Here is a 23,138-nt window from a genome sequence, read left to right as displayed (position 1 = left end):
GAGGTGATTTTCTGTCTGGCATGTAAAGTAAATGATTTTAAAAAGCATATATCCCTAGTGGATACATTCTTCCTTTTTAGCCTAAATAATTGTTCTCAACAAAGAAAAGTACAATATTAAGAGAGAAAACTACGTCTCTCCTACTGCATCACTTTACTAAAAAAAAAAAAAAAAAAAAGGTGAAAAGAATTTCAGTTCTACCATTAAGCTTCATATTTTGAGTTGCTTAGATGTTTATGATTTATATTACAATAAATATTTCTGTCCATGATTATTTCATTGATTTCTAATATAGTAATAAGGTAGGATGTAACACAGCAGGATGACAGACAAGGTACAATATTGCCGGGAGAAAAAAGGCTGTTCTCAATGTCTAGCTAGCCATCTAGCTCTGACCAAGCTCACTGCCTGGGCCAAGAAATCTAAGTGCCTCTACAGTGAGAGAGACAATATGCATCCTTAAAGCCATGCAGCAGAAAGATCTTGTTACATTCAAGCTTGCATTTAAAGGTGTTCCTTGTATTTCTTCCCCATCTACTTAAAACACCAATACATTTACTAGATTTCATGTATTACAATGCATAGTCATTTATCTCTGCTACCATACACAGCCTTAAAGAGCTCTAAAGAGGCAATGCTTGATAGTAATTTAACCACTTCTACCTACCTTTGTAGATCATCTTCACAGGAAGCCTTTTTTGTATCATGTTTATTAATACACTGGCTAGGGTACGAGAAGTAAGAGAGTTTGATAGTACTGAATAATAAATAACAGAAATCCTGATGGCTCTAAATGAAGGGATGGTGAGATTGGAAAGAAAGGAAATGGTATGGGTATCCAGCCTGTCTTTCATTCAGCAGCAAATAATAGGGAAAGAGGTCATGTTTTCACTGGGCAAGCTGAAATGCGCAAACTAGTTTTGTCTATACAAACTCTTAAACTAAAGCACAAGTGGGCAAATAAAAACATCCTCAAATTGCGTATCCATCTTCATATAGATGTTTTTCTTACAGACTTCAGCTGGCAAGACCACGTGGTGTTCTACAACACCATGTGCATTTATCAGCTTTCAGTGCAGTAGCTCAGAGACCTGTGCAACTCTCCATTGTGCAGTGGAAGTCTGCCCAGAAGCTAACAGTGGCTGTGACTGCTGTGAGAACCAACAGACATGACAGTGTCACTGCAGTAATACAAATTTAAGAAGTAGTCACCTTCAGTAATACTATTTGATTGACTTTCTGCTCCCTAGTGTGCAAGTCCAATTGGTGGTAAAGCACAGACGTGTCTCCACCATACTGAGAACTCAGACTTCCAACCAGGCAGCAAGATGGGCTATCACCAGCCGTTACTTCCTCCACTTTCTCTCCTTCTTCTGTGGATAATACAGTCTCAGACTCAGTCTCAAGATTTTTTTTCTGAACCTGAATATCATAAACATGATAACTGTATTAATTTTGTAAACAGTCCAGTGGCACATGCATGAAAAAGTACTAGAGGTTCTATTCAGCAATTAAGTCTTGCCCAGCAATAAAAATAATACAAGTCAACACATGATCATATCTGGAACATTGGGTCCAGTTTTGGGTTCCCCAGCACAAAGACATGCTGGAGCAAATTCAGCGAAGAGCTACTAATACACTTAAAAATATGAAGCTTCTAAAATATGAGGAGAAGCTGAGAGATCTAGGATTGTTTAGCCTCAACAAGAGAAGACTTGGGGGGAATCTTATTGATATGTATAAAAACGTGATGGTGGGGAGTTAAAACAACAGAGCCAGACTCTTCTCAGTGGTATCCAGTGATAGGATGAGAGGAAATGTGTATACATCGAAATACAGAAAACCCAATTTAAACATAAGAAAACACTTCTAAAGCGAGGGTTGTCAAATACTGGAACAAGGTGCCAATAGAGGTTACAGAAACCCATCCATGGAAATATTCCAAATCTAAATGGATATGGCCCTGAGAAAACTGCTGTAGCTGACCCTGCTTTGAGCAGGAGGGTTGGACTAGACTTCCAGAGGGTTCTTTCAACCTCAGCTATTCTGTGATTCTGTAATACTGATATATTTGTTCTGAGTAAAAACACATTTCATCTTTGCTTATCTTTTTATTTTTATTTGGACAATTTCTACAGCAAGAAAACTGAGCTCAGAAATGTATCTGTGTAAAGAAGGATTAAGATGCCTATTCAGAACATCCTGATCTAAAATGCCTTTCTGCATTACTTCAAAGAGATTGTACCTTAGGATCAGCTGCCTCAATCTTCCTTAATTGGAGAACTTTCTCCAAAGTTGCCAACTCTTGTTCATTAAGTTCTTTCAGAGGATAATTCTTCACTTCACAAGCTATATGGAAACACTGCTCATAAACAAAAACAGTAAAAAGGTCTTCATAAAGCATTTATCAATTAATTTGTTCTATACGTGAATGTTAAACAGTTACAGTGACTTAAAATCCAGAATAAAATTGAGGAGCAAATAATATAGCAATATAGTAAAAAATAAGACAAAAAGCACTTGCCTTTTTGGTAGTGAAAATGGTTGATTTAATATTTTTTTTCTTACTTCCTTTTAACAATCTGTGGATATAGCCTCTTTGTCCAGGGAATTCTACCAGAACTAGATTTTTGTAAAAAGACTTGGTCTTTCACCACCCTTGAGATAATCCAGTAGCACCAGTTAGACTAATGTCCCTCTCTTTGATATAGGCAAAATCAATGTTAAATTTGGCCTTTATCTTTTGTAAAGTAGAAGTCATACTGATGGCACAGAGAAGAATAATATTTACCACTACTTTAGGAAAAATGCATAAGGATATTCTCTGAGATCAAGGAATTAAGGAGTTGCATATTTGCTTATCAGCACTCTTACTCAGCTTAGAAGGTAAAATTAGCCAGGGTCAGAGAAAATGAACAAAATGAAAAAATTGCATGAGCCCTGGGAAGAAGTAAGCCCTTTCCCATATTATATGTAAATCAGAAATGTGTTATACATCTATTTATTTTGTCCCTGTACCTAAAGGAATCAAAAAACTACTGGAGAAAATGTGGTAGAAAGCAGAGGTTACCTTAACTGTACGCCCTTTTACAGACATGGAGTCCCAGCACTCATGTTTGATGACATTCTGCAAGTAGCAGTTGGCTAAAGTCTCCATCTCAATCTTTTCCCTCACCTTTCAAGGTACATAAAATAAAATAAGATGAAGTGCACAACAGGCAGTTTCTATTGATTTACTGAAATAAAACTAACAGATTAAAAGAATTACTAATATTTAATTACATTGTACTTTCAGAGCTACCTTCTCCAAAACCCTGTATCACATGATATTGAAAGGAATCATTTTATATGAGAGAAAAAGAATCACAGAACTTCAGCATACTGTCGGAGTTACAGTTTCTGGCATAATTCATATTCCAATTAGCAGTATCTGCATAAACCGTTTCACCTCCTTCAAAGAGTGATTTAAATTTTTTTTCCTGCTACTCAGCAGTGAACAGCGATTTTGAGACCATCCTCTTTGCTCTTCAATCATTCTTTTTCATTTTCACTGCCAATTTTAAAACATCCCCCCACCGCCATTCTGTCATACCCTGGCCACTTCTTGTTCAGCCTCTGCTTGCACTCTTTCCTGTTCTTCTGTATCCAGGTTGAACTCCTGTTGCTCCAGTTTCTCAATGTCTGGCACCTGTTCATTTTCATGCAGCATTTCCTGAATCTTATTTTTAATTGAGAAACAAAAATTAATCGAATGTGAATGGATAAGATGCTACTTTCAACACCGTAGAATTCGATACCAGATAAAATGATTTTAATTGCCTTCACTTTTAACTGTTTCATGGTATTGGGTAGAATGGGCTGCACGCAGCTAGTGACAGAGTACTACATGAACGTATTTAATCTTTCTCTTAAAGTTGATTGGGATGTATTATACGAAGTTCTGTATACTTTCTAAGAATCTGTAATAAACAATTCTTTACTCTCAGGTTCTGAGCACTGACATTGTTATCACTTTTATTAAGTTATCTATCTCCATACAGTTCAACAAAGGGAAGTGCAAAATCCTGCACCAGGGGAAGAACAACTTCATGCACCAGTACATGCTGGGTGCTAAGCAACTTTCCAGAAAAGCACCTCAGGGTCCTGGCGGAGACGAAGCTGAACATGAACCAACAATGCGCCCTTGCAGCAAAGAAGGCTAACAGTATACACTGGGCTGCAATAAAAGGAGTGCTGCTGGCAGGCTGAGGTGATACTTCATCTCTGCTCAGCACTGGTGGGGCCACATTTGGAGTACCAGTGTCTTGTTCTGGGACTCCCAGTACAAGTGAGATACAGACATACTGGAGATAGTCCAACAAAAGCCTAAGAAGATGATTAAGGGACTGAAGCATTTCTCTCATGTTGAAAAACTGAGACCTGGGATTGTACAATCATAGAATCTAGAGAAAAGAAGTCTCAAGGGGCATGTGGAAGGGGTAGATCTCATCAGTGTATATAAATACCTGAAAACAGGGTGCAAATATGACAGAGCCAGGCTCTTTTCTGTAGGACTCAGTGACAACACAAGGCAATGGGTGTGAACTGAAACTCAGGAAGTTCTGGACTGAATTTTATTTATTTATTTATTTTACTATGAGGGTGACTGAGCACTGGAACAGGTTGCCAAGAGAGGTCATGGAGTCTCCATCCTTGGAGATATTCAAAACGTCTGGACATGGTCCTGGGCAACCTGCTCTACATGACTGCTTCTTGCAGACAACAATTTTTATGGAAGGAAACACAAGGAAGAAGAGAGGACAGTAATTTCTGTAATAGGAGGATTCTAGGCAAAAACTTTCCTGCTGAGGAGATGGATTGGTCAAGGAATAAAGTTGGTACAAAATATTTCTTTGGAACAAAAGAAACAGAACCAGACAGTAGTTCTTGACAAGTTCAGAGTATAGCACCTGAAGAAACATGTCTCTTTATTACCCGTCTGCCCAGAGTTTATGACAAAACTCTAAAAGCGCTCTAGAGCTAGTAGCTATAAAGGAAATGCCTCTAAAAAAAAAAAAAAAAAGCTGGCAAGTCAAGCCATTATTCTTGAAAGAAACTCACAGTTTTACGCAGCTTCTTAATTCCCTTTTGAAGTTCTTTCTTCTGGTCAGCAAACCTCTCAGTCTCTTCTCTAATGACCTGACATACAACAAATATATTGTTGAAAGACAAAAATAGACAGGAAGAGAAAAAAGACTGAAATAATCCAAAGGAACATTATGTGTACAGAAAACAAAACACCGAAGGAAAATAACTGAAACAGACATAATGCTAATTCAGAAGGATGATTCTCAGAATTGTTCAAGAGAAAAAACTGTACAACCAGGTTACATTGTAAACTGGTTGCACATCAATAGAGCTTAAAAGAAATAAAATATTAAAGAAAAAAGCAAGCAAAAGTGAAATGAATTTCAGACACATTGAACTGGGTAAAGCATACTCACAGGATTTGTTAGGTGTCATATATTTCCTTAGATTTTTCATTGGCACTAAGCATTTTTGGTGGGATATTTAAAAAATGAAGTAAATCTGTTACTGATTTTCAAAGAGTGAAATACTATTCTTTGCTGCTACAGCCTAGCTGTAAAAATTTACAATTGCTCTCCACCTCTGGAATCTTCTTTCTAAAATAAGCTTACAGCTTCAGGTAAGATGATAGCTATTGATTGCATGGAAAGGGAGTATGATTCTGACATTGCATGGACTCCATCCTCTAAAAGTCAGATGCAAATCTCTTAAAATGTTAATAAGCAGTTTAACTCAACCTGGAACCACATTGCTACACTTCGACCTTCTCTTTTATCACCTGTACCTAAGATGACACTAATATTCACATGGCAGTTACGTGGATGCACAGTCACATGGATTTGCCAAAAAAAATCCCAATGCAGACAGTCAAAGCATGAGTGCTGGTATGAAAGAAGAAACAGGAGTATATGTCTGGGAGAGGGATGGAAAAGATTCCACACTTCTGTTGGAAGTTTGTCTTAGATTCACTCCCTTTACTTGTGAAACTGTATCGTAATTTGGAAGGTCATTCCTTAGATACTTTCTGAGATACAGAAAGCAATGGTACTTTGTAAAAGACAATTATTTTGCCATCATTCAACCCCAAAAGCTGGACAAAATACAGTGCTCTGGCTCATGTCAAAAAGAACTCACTAGAATCTATACATTTACATTTCTGGTAAAAAAAAAACAAAAAACAAAAAAACACTATACCAACCATAACAGGCTCTCAAAGCACTAAGTCCCCTCTCCATGGGCTGTTAGATATTTTATGCATTTTTATACACATTTATATGGTTGCATAACATACTCACCTCGACCTTAAACTGAAATAAACCCCAATAAGTGTTTGTTGGTTTTTTTTTGCAATTAATGTCATATGGTTGACTATCAATTTAACACTGCTGTAGTTTGTTAACTGTGGCCCTTGAGAAGAAGAAAGCACCTGCCTTGTTTCTTGTACTGATCTTCTGTGCAACTTTTTGACACATTTAGTAGAAAAATGTCTTCCTAAGTTTCTGCAGGAAGCCAGCTTGTCTGGCAAATTTACTGAGTTTATTCCTTGTGTAGAAGTGCTCCTTTGGTCTTTACAGCTCCTGTTGTGCTAGGTTCCTGCCCTGTCGTATTTAAAACTTTGACCTAGCATTTCTAAAAGCCTACATCACAATGCCTTAAAACCTCATTCATTTACAGTATAAAATTTGACACCTCTAATGACTATTGACTCTTGAGAACTTTGGCCTTGGTTTGTACTTATTCTACAAAAATACCTTCTTTATTTTTTGACCTATCCAGGTCATTTCACTGGTACTGTCAGAAGGCAAACTGGTGAAGTTTTCATCTTCTGTCACCTCTACATTAGACGATTGAACTGGTGCCTCCTGAAGGTAAGGACGTAAGCATTAATCTTGAGTATTTAGAGGGAATGAAAAAGAACCCGAAATAAAATGTTAAAGATGGACTCATATTAGGGGCAATATTACCACCACCAAATTCCAGAGAGTGTTAAAATATTTTTATTCCCTAATGATTCCCCAGGTTTGATCCAGCGAAGCTTTGCTGTTATGCAAAGACTTTTGACTGTAATGGGATGAGTGTACTAACCTCTGTAATCACTGCTTTGCTTGATTTCGACAGAAAAACATATAACTAGTAACTCACAATATTTATCAGTAACATCAAACTGCGAATGACATAACTTCATATGAGGAGAGAAAAAAAAAGTAAAAATCAAAGATATGTCATCTTCCCATAAACTATTCAATTTCCTTGATAATGCTATTCCACAAATGAATAATTACTGTAGTCAACATATGAGGGGTATTCTTCTACTTTCACAAAAGGATTTTTTTTCTGAAGACAGCTCTTATCTATAATCTTAGGATAATGATCACTTTTTTTTCCCCACAAGAAGAAAGAAAATACCTTAGATTTCTTTTCTCGAAGTGATTCTGATGTGGATTCTGGATCGAACTGCCATTCTGCCATACATTTTAACACAGCATTTTCATTTGAAATAGACTTGTTCAGTATAGTAAGAAGAGATTGCCAATGAAAAGCAGCTTCCTTAACTTCAATGTCCTTTATTTTCCTAGTAAATAGAAAGGACACTGATGCATTTTTTGTGTATTATAAAAATTGAAGTTTTAAATATTCTCTATAACATTTCTATTAAGTTTTTTAAACATGCCTATTCAGTATTTTACATATGATTCAATATTGTTTGAATATATCTAGAACATATTGTTTGAATATATCTAGAACATATTGTTTGAATATATCTAGATATGAATATATATAGAATTAAATGAAGTTTACACAGAATTAGAAATTCTGAAAGATGGATTACCCAGATTATAAATATTGCTCTGAAGAGATATTAATCTCTGCATCAACCTGAACATTTGTTATATCACAGAAAAGTTGTAGTTTCAAGTGTCTCTTACTCTTTGTATCTAATAGCTCTCTACAGCCACAGTTAAATTCCCATGAAAAACTGTGATGTCTCCTACTCACTGAGTTGAAATAGTATCTTGACAGATATCTCAAATCCCTACTCACATAAACCCAAAGAGTCCATCTCAGGTGGTTTATTTGTAAGTAGCAAGAAGCCCATTATCTGTAATACTTCTCAGAAGATACTCTGATCTTGATCTGTAACCACACCCAAAGTACAATTCATTCCCTACAAGGCTGGTGGGAAGCTTTTCATGAGCTAGGGAGACCACCTCAACAGATGAAAGGAGTGATTTTATGGCCCAGCTGCATCAAATTCTCCTCCTTACTTTGAGACTAATCAAGAGAAAGTCTAGAATCACAAGTAGATGCAAAAATTAGTCTGTCAGGATCCAAAAAGTGACACCATCAATATTGTTCTGCCACTTTACACATACTTCCATTTCAGACACACCAGGGCACCATCAGTTTCGCCATTAACGAGGATGAATTTGCCATCCAGTGAAAATACTGCGGATCTGATTCCCCCTCCTTGATATGAGTGGCAATGCTTTTGAGCAAGTATTTCCTAGAAAAGTCACAGAAACAGTTCAGCAAATATATTTTTCTAACAGACGATGTCTGTAAATTATGCCGCTTTATTTTTAGATAAAGATCTATCCAAAATATCGATATAAAGAATATAAAAGACTAGAGTTCATAGTTTTTGACTACAGATAGGAGCAATTTTCTAGTACACAGATTTTGTAGGAGATAGAGAAGTAAAATTATCTACCCAAAGATTTACTGGAAAAGAAAGTAAGTAGTATAATGTGATCACATTCACATTCATTATAAAAAGAATTGTACTGTATAATGCTATGTCAATTCACATTTAACAAGAAATTTTCTGGAACACCTTATATTTAAGCGAATAAAAGCTTACAGTGAAATAAAGTAGCTCTTACAGCTCTTTCTGGTGTAAACCAAACAAAGCCTGTGCCTGAATGCCTACCTACCATAGTAGAAGTATGATAGATGAACAAAACACCATCCTTTGCTGCTGATGCCAGCCATCGGCTGTTGGGTGATAAGCAGAGGAATCCTGATCCAAACTGGTTGCTAGGAGTCCTCTTTTCTGATAACAATACTGGTGGATCTTCCAAAATATTCTGCCAACCAAACAAAATGTTAGCAGCAATTGAGTTGATGGAAATATCTATACTATTTTAAGGAGACTAACAATAAATTTGTAGGTTGTCAATCACATGCCCACAAGCTACATGAGTTTTAAGAACCAGTATTTAGCTTATCTCTGTAAAAGAACAAGGAGATTTCTTTTGCCATGTTTCTGAGCAGTAGTAGTATACTGAAAATTGACATTTGGGGATGGAGTAGATATTTTTAGTGCAGAGAGGATTTTTTTTTAGAAAATATCCTTCTGTATTCACTTATCTACAGAAATGTTGGCTGGTACTTCACTACCACCCAAAATAAAACAGCTTCAGGGAATTACCTGTTCAGAGAGATTGTATTTACAGATGAAAGGTGCACAGGTACAGTAGCCGTACACTGTGTTATCCTTCAGTCTGACCGCCGAGCTCAAAGGGTAATCCAGATCATATTGCTCCCTTTTAATGGCACTAGCATTTAGCATTCCTTGTTCACTAACAAACTTTTCATTATCTAAAAAAAATGAAAAAAGAAATAGGTAAGAAGAGAAATCACCACCACTAATGTAGGTGCTCCACCTATCAGTTATTAAAACCAAACAATCTCAAAGAGTGAGCATGATCTGAGTTTTAAAGGAGGAGCATGGGAGTTAAGATTCATAGCTCTAACACTAACTCTGTGGTTGTGCCAATATAGCAACACTGCAGTGAAACAGAAAGACCTCTACTAGCTCTAAATAAGTACTAGAAGCAGTATAGCCAGAGTCATGTGAAAATTTGTCTAATGTACCCCACTTTCTTGGGTATTATACGAGGAGTGCTAATTAGTTTGCATGGAGGATCATGTCATCATTGCTTTCATCTAGATCATGTTTTCATATCTCTGCCATGAAGTATACACAGCCTGGGTGGTATTGGTTAAAGCACTTATGTTCACATCTTCAAAAGGGCATTTTATTCATTTTGGTTGTTTAATTTGAGCATTCAAGAAGAGACACTTGAAATTAAGACTTATGCAAGAACTCTAGATCCTCAGCATCTTTCAAAATCAAGCTTCAACTTAATTGTCTATAACTGGGCAAAAAGTAATCCAACATTACTGGATATTTAGAGAAAATACTAACTTAATTGAAAATTACTTTTTAGAAAGTTTGTAAATTGTAAGGCCTTTTAAAAAATATATGTAAATAACAAGCAAATCTGACACTTGGTTTACTTAGTTTTATTTTTCTCCAAAAAAAGGCTTTGCTAGTCACCATTTGCATATAATGTAAAATGATACAAAAATAGAATGATGTTAATAATGAACATAAGCTACCTTTTGGGGGGTTAGAACCAGATGATCTTTAAGGTCCCTTCCAACTTGAACCATTCTATGATTTTTCTGTAATGTGACATACAGAAGATACCACTGAAACCTCAAACTGTATTGCTTGACTGGAAATTCTTGGCTGGAAGAGACATAAAACTGGAAGTGCAGGTGTCACTCACAACCAAGTCTGTCCTGCACTGGCTGTATGGTGAGGACATCAGTTGCAATTAGCCTTTGTGACTCTGCATGTGAATTACTTCTCTTTTTCCTTCCTTGGGTTTCACAGTATCACAATATTTCTGCTGAAATGATTCAGCTGACTTTAAGTCTACAGGCAGCCATATGAGAAATAGTATCCAAGGAAAATGTCCAGATGAGATGAAGAAAGAAGATTATTAGTATTTTGTGTAAGGAATGGCAAAAATATGTTCTTGTTTTAGGAAAACTTTATGAAGTATGTATTTCAATTCTTACCTTCTGTGAGTGCTGAAGATAGACAGAAGATTTCCAGCCTTGCTCGCTGGACCTCTGCTACATTAAGTACCACCATTACTTCAACAAAGTTGTTCTTGAAGTCAGAAACTACAGAGAGACCCAGCACTTCATCTGCCAACACTAAAGCAGATAAGGAACACCAATGTAAATTCTTAGTGATTTATGGTAACATTTTTACTACGATACTATGTGAAACAAAATGGAGATCTCAGTTCAGAACACATCTCAGCGCAACTATACTATTTTGAATTTGCATTAAAGTGTCAGACAAGCCACAACCTGACTCCGTAAGTGTTGAATCCACACAAATTCAGCTTCAGGCAATGGGCACTGAGAATGCTGAGCACCAACAGTGTTTTTGTTATATTAAACATTCAAATCTGAGTTGACACCTAGCTTGAATTTTAGCAATTCTGAGACAGTCTGCTGATAACCACCAGATAAAGCACAGAAAGGCCCTGTTCTAAGAAGTCAGCCCGACAAAGAGAACATGATCAGGCAAATTCTGAAGATTATCTAAGGAAATGTAATTCTGTATATGGCTTAACATATCAACTATCCAAGTATTATCCTGGAAGTCAAACCTATTAAAATGATAAAATAATGTCCTTTATACTTAATACTTATACTTTATATATGTATGTACTTAAAATACTTAGACTTTATATATAAAGATGACAATCTATATGCACAGAATTATAACATTATTGGAATTGAGACTACAAGCAGATTTACATATTTTAGAACAATTTTTTTGTGACTTAAAATTCCATCATTTTTTACTCTTCAGTAAAAATCACCAAACCTGACAATTCCATCAGTACCCTTATTAAAGATGTCTGGGGTGGGCATTTAACAGGAGATTGCATTCAAGTGTCATGACCTATAGATCATTAGTGTAAGTCCTCATATGGCGGGCCATGGAGATATTAAGTTCTTTGCCACCACTATTACTTTTGTGCTGGAGTTTTGATCAATTGGTCAACTGATCCAGTCTCTTCCCTGGGACTTATACATGCCCTGGCAGAAAAGTCATATTTGTGCATTTGCAAACTAAAATTATGGGGGGATGAGATTGTTCAGGACACGATTTTGTTTGGGAAATGGATGGGAAAAATATTTTTACGGTTAGTCCTCCTAAAACCTACATAGAACGAAGAAGGGTGACTTAGTCTAATGACTAAGTAATATACTTTAAAAAGTATATATAAAATATAACAAATAGTGAAAACATGACATAATTTATGTTGTTACAAATATTACCTATATATCCAAGAACCTGGAATAATTTTGAAGGCCGGGCATCTAGAATAAAGATATGTTCTTCTGTAGCTCTAGTGATGAGGAACTGGCCACTCTGGTCATAACTAGGTAAAATAAAAATCCAAGTAAAATACAGATTTTGAATGTTAAATTCTAAAAACCATTCAGTGCAGTCAATAAAAAGGTCAAATTTTATTCACAGTTTCACTCTCATAACTCTGCTGACTACCTTGAGTTGCACAAATGCAACTGAGATTTCAGCTTCTAGGTTTACAGTCTCAGAGCCTGATACAAATCCTAGTGCTATAAGTGCAATTTCTAACTGAGTGGGTTGGCAATCTAGAGTTGATGTCATACCATAGCAATCTATTTTAACAGCTTCCTTTGAAGTTAAATTATTTTAAATAAAACTACTAAGCATATTTTTATATTTTTTGAATAGGCATGTCTTTGCATTGATTTCACTTTGAATAAGTTCCTTTCCATATCTATTTTTAATGTTTTATCTTAGGTAATTATGAAAAGAGATCCCATCTGACTCTCCAGGTAACAGGCAGATTTACATTAATGTTTAGCAGTTCAAAATCCATTTATTTTTAAGATAGAAGTAAAATACTCTCCATTTTTTTATTATTGAAAAATAAAAAAGTAAGCCTTTTGGATCACAAAAGCTATTTATAGAAGGATTGGTAAATTCTAGCAGTATTAGCAAATGAAGTGTTAATAACTGTAACAAAAACATCCACCATATAAGAAGGGATGGCCCAAAGGCTTAAATTTAGCTTCATAAAACCTTGAATTTATATTCAGTGAAAAATAGCTCTCTAAGTTCAGATACATGGAATTGCACATAATTACTGCATATGGTGATCTGTCAAGAAGGATCCTATACATCAGTATCCTTAGTGTTCCATTAATCTTTCATAATAATACAACCTTATATTTTTCTCATCTAAATCCTGGTACTACTCTTGCAAGCAATACAGGAAAAAAAAAAAAGATTGGAAAAAAAACTGAAAGTTAAAATACTTTACTTTGACATTTTTAGAATAAAAACTTCATTTTTTTTGTTTAACTACCTGCATTATTCAAGCAACAAATCAATACTATTCCTGCCCCTGTTACTGCATACTTACTGCAAAGACAGTACTGGAAATTTGGAAAGAAAAATTCTGTGAACAACCCGTGGAGCTTCAACATCAGTAACATCAATGAAATATATTTGACCACTTTTGGTCCCTACAGCAACACTGTTTGAGGAAGGACAGCAAGCCATAGCAGTTGCCTAGTTAAGAAATAAAAAGATACTCAACAGCTCCATATCATTTTATATGACATTATGCTATATGTTAGTATGCAATTTCTTTTACCATTTACAAGTCCCTAAAATTCAGAGAAGAAAACCAAAGTGATCTATCTAAAAATCTATTTTCTTTTTTACAAATAAAGGATTTTAATAGACATCATAAGCATTTTTTCTTATGCTCCATATCTACCCATCAAAAGATAATTCTCTGTTGCTCTGGAAAAAAAGACAGGATTTTTCACGACTTGAATGCATCTCAAATCACAACAAAGCATTAACAGTTGGAAATACTTTATCAACTCAATTCCAAAAACTTGTTTTTCAGATCAGTCAAGGCTTTCAGTTTTTATACACTTGAAACATTTCCTGTCAGTTCTGATACTCATTAAAAATACAAATTCAATAAAGTAATATCATACAGATTTAGATACATTTTTTTAAACAAATATATGCTTAAAGACATATCACTAGGACATTAGGATGAAATGCCTACTTTGCTTTCTGAGTTAAATTTGTGATTAGGTCAAGGAATCATTCCAAAAGAGAGTCTTTTTAAAAGTCTTTCATTTGTTCTTTAAAGACACTACTTAGCTTTCCTCAAAACTGTCTGATCCAATTTTATCAAATATTATGTTATGAATTGAAAAATATTAAAGATGAAGATTTTAAGTATCAGTCACTACGTAAACTCCCAGTTACGTGTACCTCAATATTAAGGTTTCTCTTGCTAAGAGAAGTCCCATCTTCCAGGAGCCAAACTTGTACTTCACCTGAAATTGTTACAGACTTGAACAAAGAAAAACATAGTCAGATGAAGGTGGAATAACCGAATAGTCTGGAAGTAGCTAATAGCTATTCTACGGAATAGAAAGTCAACTGAGCGTATCAGATCAAGGGTTCCTAGTTTTGCTTGGAATGATCTCGCTTTTGCTGTAAGTGCAAGGTGAAAGAAAATGTTTAATATTTTTTGTGAATTGCTGCAACTACAAGAATGGTCTTTAAACAAGATGAGACAAGGGTAAAACATAAGCTTGATCAATATTAGCATTTGTCCAACAATAAAAATACTGCTTAGAATTTTCTGTGCAAAAGAAAGTGCTTAAGGAGAGGTCTTTGCTTTCTCACATGAAGAACGGCGCATATTATAATTTTGCTTCATTTTCTTATACTCAGACAATTTTATAATCCCACAGTAAAGTATGGCTAGAGACCAATCAACCCTCGTGTTACTTATTCTGAAGTAAAATTTATCATTCCCATGCTAAGAACAAAGAAACAGATTCAGCAAAGTTAATTAAGATCCCAAGGTTCCTACTTGAAGAATTCATGGCCTGGGGACAAATCAGACTTGCTGGCTAAAATATGTCTTGTAGGAGGTCAAAGACATTGAACAAAAGCAAGGAGTTTCTCAGAATGGACAGATCCATGAGTAAGGCCTTCTTTCTCCCTGGACCCATGACAGAGGCATCTCTCTTCCAATTTGTGCTGAGGGCTGCAAATATCAGTAGGAACTCCTTGTTCCAATATCTATTCTCTGAACTTTATTCACCTTCTGTACAATTATGTTCATGAACACTTGTGAGTCATACAAATCAACAGCAAAACCAGTATGACATTTTAGCCATCTGTGAATTATCCACCATGTATTCTAAAGCAAGTTCTGACCTTTTTGTAGGCCATACCTGAATTAATGCCATTTACATCCTTTAATGAGTAGTTACATTACCGTAACAAACATCATGAGTCCCAGTAAGACTGTTGGTTTTGTGCCCTCGCAACATATCAGTTACCTGAAAAAAAGCCACTATTATATATAAAGAGAACATCATTTCATACCACACAGTACTTGTTCTCTGGAGGAAGAAAATCAGCCGCCAGAAAACAACTGCTGCTTGCATCCAGGAGTTTGACAGCTTCTCCACTGCGGGCAGGTTTGTAAGTATAGATTGTCCCCTGACAAATAAAAAGAAATAATCCATCACTGGGCTATCAAACTTTTCATTAAAAGCTTTCAAATACTTCAGCAAAAAAATACCCATTTTTCTGAGCTTCACTCGTTAAAGGTTTTTATTTGATACTAAAATGAAAGTGCCCAGTAGAGTTCAGCTGAATTTAGCAGATTATATTAACCAATACTAGCTGAAGATCAGGTTAGTTCACTTGATAGTGATCCAGCTAGTCACATTTTTTGTCTTCTCAAAATTACTTCAATAAAATAATTTAAAAACATCCTATTTCATCTTACTCCAAGAATCAATAAATATACTAAAACAGCACAAAATGCAAATCATAAACAACATGCTTTAAGAGATGCTTTTATCTAAAGATCTCAGGGCCTCTTAGAAGCAATTCATAACTAATATTGAGAAATAACTTAGAAGCGCTCTACTCATTTTACAAAAGAAGAATTAAATCAGACAGAGTGTGACCAAAGTTACCACGGCATTGCCATTGAAACCTCCCCTCCACCCCGAAGAACGTTAGGAATGCCAATTTAAATGATCAAAGGTCTGGAAAAAAGGCTGTAATTTGAGGATTTGGCCCTCTTGCATAAGATATCTGGACATCAAGCTGGCCAAAGAAGAATCTTGGACTGGATTGCTGGACAAATTCAACATGAATGTGCAGAATAACTCTACTACATAGCCACAGTAGGTCTGATGTACCCAAGTTACACTTTCCTTACTGGACAGGCATACATTAAGTCTAGAGCTCATGCACGGTAGGTCCCGCATGGCCTGGACACACTGGAGACCCTGAATCCATATTCCACACAAACAGGTGTTTTTGTTGGGAAATTAGGAAACAACTATTCTTTATAATCAACCATCTGTAGAAGATGATTTCTCTGTGCTTCACTACAAGTTTCTTATCTTGCGTTAAAAACACCACATGGACTAAGTTCATTGCTGGTATACATCTGTTGACTTACGGAATTACATTATGGACATTTCACATTAGCAGCATCGGCATGCACATATAGGATCACAGGAACATCTCATTACATGATGCTATTATCTCAAATGCTATACCTGATCAGTAATAAGCAGAAGTATTGTGTAATCAGGAGAGAACAGGAGGCTGGATATAGGTTCTACGATGTCAGTGCAGATTTTCATCTCATACTGAAGACCTCTGATGTGATAAAAGAATAAAACGCCCTCCTGTGCAGAAAAGTACAAATCATCAGGTCTAGGTCATTCATCCTAGCCCACTCTGCCAAACTTACCAGCAAGAACTTCTGAAAACCTCTAAAGTAACAGTTTTTACCTTTATGCCATAACTAACAGTCTGATATGCCCTTACTCTGTCTACATCTAGAGGACTCTTACCTTGAATAATAAATCTACTGAAAAATGAAGGTGTTCCTTAGTAACAGTACGTTTGATAACAACAGACTCATCGGTTAATATTTAAGATTTTATATATATATATATTTAAAAAGTGTCGTAATTTGTGCCACTCTTAACCAGTAGTTTACCATCATGCACTTGGGTTAAACAATGAGGCAGATTTTGTACAAAACAACTTTGCAATTCTCTTGGCCATCTTCTCTACTTTCATGTTTCAAGTTCATCTTTCTTTTCTGTTCCTCTAGAATGCTCCCTGTCTTCTGTTAAAAATAGTATTATCCTCTTTTGTCACTTCTTTTACTACAAAAATGGAATCTCTTCCCACCCTGCGCCCTTCCAATTTCTTGTCCCAAGTCTTAACAAGGAAAATATACACAATGCCAGAGGACTGTTACAGCTCTGCAACCCTCCTTTTTTTTTTCCTAGCTCCTGTCTTTGTAGTGAACTCTACAAATGTATTCAATTTAAATATTCTTTGATTTTCACGCAACATGAATAAGTTAAGACCATGAATGATGCCTTACGCTTCCAGCTGTGTACAGTCCCTCGTTACAAAATGCCATGGCAAATACAACTGTTCTTTGCAGATTCCTTGGTTTGCCACCTGAGAGCACAAGACCGACATAAAATATCAAATATAATTTATTTCAACATGTGTCTCAACTTCAAATCTGGGAGAATTTACTATTTGAGAGCAAGAAGATCTACGGGCTATGATTCTATGACATATTCTTTGGACTTTTTGCTTTGGTAATACAGGAGAAGGCTGGTATACATAATTTGAAGTGACAATACTGCTGTGGTCTGATGAACTAGAAACTGATCTGAGAAATAGTTTGATTGTGTAAATGCTGCTAAATAGCTACAAAGACCAATATACTAAGTTTGTCAATAACAGAATCATACAGCCATATAGGTTGGAAGGGACCCTAGAAATCCTCTGATCCACCCTCCTTCCTGCTCAGCGAAGAGCCAACTCAAATTTAGACCCAGCTTCAAACTTGGATCACGTTGTGCAGAATTATATCAGGGTCATATACAGCTGATACCCACTCTGAATATCGCCAAGGATAAAAATTCCATAGCTTCTTTGGGCAACCTGTCCCAGTGTCTTCACTATAATTTTTTTTCTTATTATTTACCCAGAATTTCTGCTGATGCAAACTATATCCTTTGCCTGTCTGGTTCAATCCTCTCTGTTACCTTTCATTAGGTAGCTAAAGCAATAGTAAGATACCTCTTTTCATTCAGGCTAAACAAATGGTTCTCTCTGCCCAGCCCATCTTTCTATGTCAAGTACTCAAACTGCAATAATCTTTGTGGCCTTGTGCTGAAATTCCTCCATGAAGTGAATATCTTTTTTGCACTCTGGAACCCAAAACAAAGTGTTCGAAACAACCCCTAAATCCTAACTTAACTAAATTACAAGTCACTGCAGTTCTAAAAAAAAGTTACTAAACCTAAGCAGAAGAGAACCTACTCTAACATCACTTATTCCGATTTAAATTAGAATTAACAGATATTATTTCACTTCTGCTGTTTCTCTTGAGGCTATTCATTTGACTTTCTATCAGCACAAAACCTAGAGTAGTTATTTATTAGGTACAGGTGAAAAAGATTGACATCAATCTGTCTTACAGAGGCCAGCGTGATCTGAGTTCTAACCAGTGGCTTCCAACTATACTCACGTATTACCACTCTTAGCTGTCACTGGTGTTGCCTAAGATCTATTAGCTTGATTTGAACATGGAATTACCTTTTTTTTTCCATACTTCTCTACGAACATATGCCACCACGTCCGATACTTTACGCATGTATTCTGCACAAAAGAAAAATAATATCAACCTTGTTTATATGTCAGTGTTGCACTAAAAGGCAGTCTACTGCAAAAAGGACTGAGTTCAGTATAATGAATCAAAAATCTACGTTCTTTCCCAATATCCATCATTACGTAACTGGGCAGGCACAATCTTTCTGTAGTTCAGCTGACAGCTGTAAAAGGAAGTGGAAATACAGCACATGCTTAAGGTTGGACAGGCACTTGAGTATTCTACTAAATAAAGACAGATTTAAATTTAATTATTTTAAATTAAGTAGAAGCTTCAATACAATATGATTAGCGACAATTCTGCTACAGCTTTAGGACAAGACTCAAAGAAGAATATACAGGCCAAGTAAAAGCCCAGATGGCAAACATTTTTGTTTCTTTCTACTGAACAGGCAAAAACGCTTCTAGTCACACCTCAGCTTTTCTTGTTCCAGTTCTTGATTTGCTAAGCTTACAAATCTGATAATTTCAGAAGCAGAGGAACACAGCTGGATTTTTTATTTTTTTAAGGAGCAGCCTTCCATTGTTGTGTTAACTATCAAAACTGAACAGAGATACAGTACTTTGGGAAAGTCAAGGATGCTTGCTGCAGCTTGAAAAATAATACTTTAAACAGCAAAAGAAGAAATCAAGATTATCGTCAGCCTGTCCATTAACTCTAACTCAGTCTTCATTAGTGAAACAGTTCTATACTGGTTTACAACAACGTATTACCCTCTTCTAGTGCTGGGGAGAAGCATGTTGCACTACTCATCTTACCACCAGTTCGCTGAACTAGTGAACTTCATGTGTGCACTAGGACTGACACCTTCCATCCCTGCAAAGGATGACAGGGTACAGGTTGCCGTTGCCAGAACAGTTTATGCTGCCCACCTCTAACTGTCCTCCAGCTTAGAAGCCCTCAGAATGGGCATAGATGGGTAGCACAAGGTGGGGAGCAGGGGTGAGACCTCAGGGTTCCCAGAAAAAAAGGAGGCATGGAATGTGCTGCTGTTGCCAGAAAACTTCATTCACCAGCATGCCAGAGGTCTCCATGAGAAAAGACAGACTGGAATATATATGGGGGAGACAAATTACCTTAGTAGGTTGCAATCAATCTGAGGGACACGTGCTGAGCATTCTAGAACAACTTAAATGCAGATTGCTTTGTTTTAAGCCAGAGGCATCTTCTGCTCACTCTCTGTGCTTCATACTTTCTGCAATAAAGCCTGATAGTCTTTACAGACTTGTTTTCATTAGAAAATTGATTATGTAACAGCTGACCTTAAGGAATTATATTAAGCAACGTTGTATTCAATTCAGTTTTGTTGTTAATTGATACCATGCTAAACCTGAGTCTTCAAAGATCTGTTCTATCATTATCTAACATTCCAAATGACGGCAACCCAATATTTCATGCAAAATCAAATAAATTATTGGTATTTAACCAGCATTAAATGGACTGTGTATAGCTGGTATAGTAATAGTTTTATGTTAATCTTCTAGGGCTTTAATAAGATAAAGGTTCCTGGATCTGTTTTCATTTTATCTAACAGTTTTCATGTAGCTAGAGCTTTTTCTTTTTCTTGCCTTAGAAAAATGAATGCTTTTTAAAGGGTGCTAAAGAAACCCACTTAGAAGTTCAACAGACATTCTAAAATGTTTACCATACTAATAAAAGAACAACAGTTTTCATATGGCTCTACTATATAGCTTTGCATCTTCTGTAAGTTACACAACAGAAGAAAAGAAAGCAAAAAAAAGCTTTCATTGTCCTACCTGCCTTCCTCCTTACACGAATAAAACACACAACAGAGCTGTTTCTTACCTGGTAGAGGTTTTTGTTGAAGAACACAAGCACTGAGTGTCTTGGCATCAATTTTCAAAATATATCCTTCTTTACAGCCCATGTAAATGTCAGAGGTTGCAGTCCAGCAGTGGGCAGTAGGATGCACTGAAGGCTTAACAGCAGTTCTAGGCTTCAGCACAAAAATAAACAAGTTAAATTAGCAACTGGCAAATATCTGTATAGTTACATACATTTTAAGGCCAATAAAAAAATCATTATCTCATCTGATTGTATTATATTCAGTCATCCTTTCACCGAGGCTAGGAATTTGGGAACCAAGAACCACTTTCAGAAAAGCCTATCTCTGGAGACAGAGGTGGAGAACTCGCATCTCTCCCCAGAAGCCTGTGTAAACAATGTATTATATTTTCATTAAAAATGATGTGTGTATGTGTATATATATATGTGTGTGTGTGTGTGTGTGTATATATATATATATGTGTATATATATATATATATATATATATTTCCTGGATTTATTCTCCAACATTTTTGTCTTCTACCTTGGAAATCCCTCTGGAATCTTCCCTACTCTCACAAAGATCTTGACCCACCATAACCATTTCATTTCCCAATTTTTAATGATAAAATTATGATAAAATTCAACACAATGAGCTCCCAGATCGTGGGATTTTTACACCAGAATAGCACTGGGATCCAGAAGTGAAATAGTTACCCCCTATGACATCACCCTGATAAATGTTTTTCAAACTGCTTTTCAGAACAGTCTTCTACTTTGTAGACATAAATTATTTTTTTTCTTCATCATGTGGTCTTGCATACATGTTAGCATTAAAATGCACTTTGTTTGAATAGCTTCTCTTATCATATAACCAAATTGTTCTGAAAAAAACAGCTCTGTCAAACTTTCTGTCATTTATAAATTAGTTCTAGAAATATCCCAGCCATAGACCTCCCATGTGCCTTGAATTTCATCTCTATAAAACAAATCTCATAAATCTGTCATCCATAAAACAGGAAGAACAGTACCTCTCCACCAAATATTATTAAACACTGTGACCTGCTCAGATACAACAGTAATGGGGGTTATATAAATACCAAGAATAGAAAGAACCAGATTGAAGAGGCTTCAGTGAAGAAATGTAAAAACACATGAGAAAACCTTGTGAGAACATTTAAAAGATTCAAAGAACAATGTATGTGAGCAGAACTACTTTACTACTTTATAAATCAAATAGGACAAACTACTAAATCTATAGCAGGTTGGGACTTTGTATCACCAGAAAAACATTTAATATAGGCATTTTCCTTGATTCTACAAGGCTTGAACAGCACAAATCTTTGGCAAGGTTGCAAATGAACTACTGTGAATCAGAAGCTTCCTCTGTAAAGACAACTTTTGTAATGTTCCTTTGTCATTACTGCCTTTACACAAACTAGATAAAATATGCTAATCTTAGGATGAGATTATGTAAATCCAAAATGAGGTTGCTTCTTGAACTGTGCATTGGTACAATGATGCATAATAATAATGCAGTCTTTTTTTTAAACTTCTGTCCCTTTTGAATAGCAGATCTGCAGAGAAAAAAAAAATCCAGGATGGATCCTTATCATTAAAAGTTATATAAAAAGTCAATGGAATAAAATTGGTACTGGTGATGAAGTGGAGTCAAATGGGCTGTTAATTGCAAAGAATTTACAAAACTTAAGTCCCAGCTATAAGAAATATTGAAACAAAACTAAATCAATACCATGCAAGAAAAAAAGGATCGATAGCCTTAGGATGTTACGATTCCTTTCACTCTGCTGCCCCGTTGTGGTTACACTCTGGTACATACCTGGCCTCAGTACCTGGTTCTAGAGCGTGGACACCTAACAAGCAAAGAAGTGCGCTTGCAGCAGGCTTGCTTTTCTTACTGGCCTATCACACATTCCTTAGGAGTGGGCTACTGCCTCCAAGGAACCACGGACTACAGGTTGACCCCTCTACTTATTAGTCTAAATAAATGGTTCTCCGATTTTGATGCTTATATCAACAAAACATTGACCTCAGCTGACTTGGACTTAGCGATAAAGAAAACATATCCTTCTATTGAATTCTGTGGGGATTAAGAGAGCTTCATCAGGCTATGATACTGTTTTCACTGCATTAAGCTGAAAGCACCTCATTAACCACCCCAGGAGCACCACATTGTCTTATTAATTAAAAGGAAACAAATAAAAAACCATAATGTTAGAGAGGAAAATAACTCCAATGTATGAACAAATGTTGACACGCAGATTTTAGTCCAGAGTCAGTCAACTGCTCATGTACATTTGTAATAGAATACAAATCATCAGTGATAGCAACCATTTATTTAAACATCTGCAGCAGCAGCCTGTCAATTTATAGTCAGTGAGGAATGGTAGTTACAGCACTAAATACTTTGTACAGGTTGGTTCATTACAGCAACTGCAGTCTGAAGATGTCTGGATATCTGAAGAACTCTGCAAGCTCGGTAATTTCAATCTCACTGAAAGTTGCTGCATTAGATACTTTTCAACATAAGAATCTGAACAAAACAGTATTTCAAAGAAGCATCTTCTACATCAAGCGTATCCAGATCAACTTGTGCAGGAACTGATTTTCCAAAGCCG

General features: G+C 36.0%; 1 protein-coding gene across 1 annotated transcript in view; it reads right to left on the bottom strand.

Annotated features, from left to right (window-relative positions):
• The window catches only part of CFAP43 (cilia and flagella associated protein 43), a 45,355-nt gene that overhangs the window by 14,224 nt on the left and 7,993 nt on the right, over window positions 1-23,138 (bottom strand). The window contains exons 6-24 of the mRNA XM_035547546.2: window positions 20,520-20,670; window positions 18,641-18,703; window positions 17,409-17,488; window positions 16,564-16,695; window positions 15,368-15,484; window positions 14,237-14,317; window positions 13,362-13,510; window positions 12,226-12,329; window positions 10,942-11,082; window positions 9,500-9,669; window positions 9,003-9,155; window positions 8,442-8,572; window positions 7,474-7,639; window positions 6,819-6,929; window positions 5,101-5,178; window positions 3,593-3,718; window positions 3,071-3,175; window positions 2,246-2,362; window positions 1,213-1,422 (exon numbers count right to left, since the gene is read on the bottom strand). Coding sequence (XP_035403439.1) covers window positions 1,213-1,422; window positions 2,246-2,362; window positions 3,071-3,175; window positions 3,593-3,718; window positions 5,101-5,178; window positions 6,819-6,929; window positions 7,474-7,639; window positions 8,442-8,572; window positions 9,003-9,155; window positions 9,500-9,669; window positions 10,942-11,082; window positions 12,226-12,329; window positions 13,362-13,510; window positions 14,237-14,317; window positions 15,368-15,484; window positions 16,564-16,695; window positions 17,409-17,488; window positions 18,641-18,703; window positions 20,520-20,670 — 2,385 coding nt within the window. The remainder of the gene's footprint in view (window positions 1-1,212; window positions 1,423-2,245; window positions 2,363-3,070; window positions 3,176-3,592; window positions 3,719-5,100; window positions 5,179-6,818; window positions 6,930-7,473; window positions 7,640-8,441; window positions 8,573-9,002; window positions 9,156-9,499; window positions 9,670-10,941; window positions 11,083-12,225; window positions 12,330-13,361; window positions 13,511-14,236; window positions 14,318-15,367; window positions 15,485-16,563; window positions 16,696-17,408; window positions 17,489-18,640; window positions 18,704-20,519; window positions 20,671-23,138) is intronic.

The sequence above is a fragment of the Cygnus atratus genome, chromosome 7 (assembly GCF_013377495.2).
Source record: "Cygnus atratus isolate AKBS03 ecotype Queensland, Australia chromosome 7, CAtr_DNAZoo_HiC_assembly, whole genome shotgun sequence".
Taxonomy (NCBI): Eukaryota; Metazoa; Chordata; class Aves; order Anseriformes; family Anatidae; genus Cygnus; species Cygnus atratus.
This window is presented reverse-complemented; position numbering and strand designations above follow the sequence as displayed.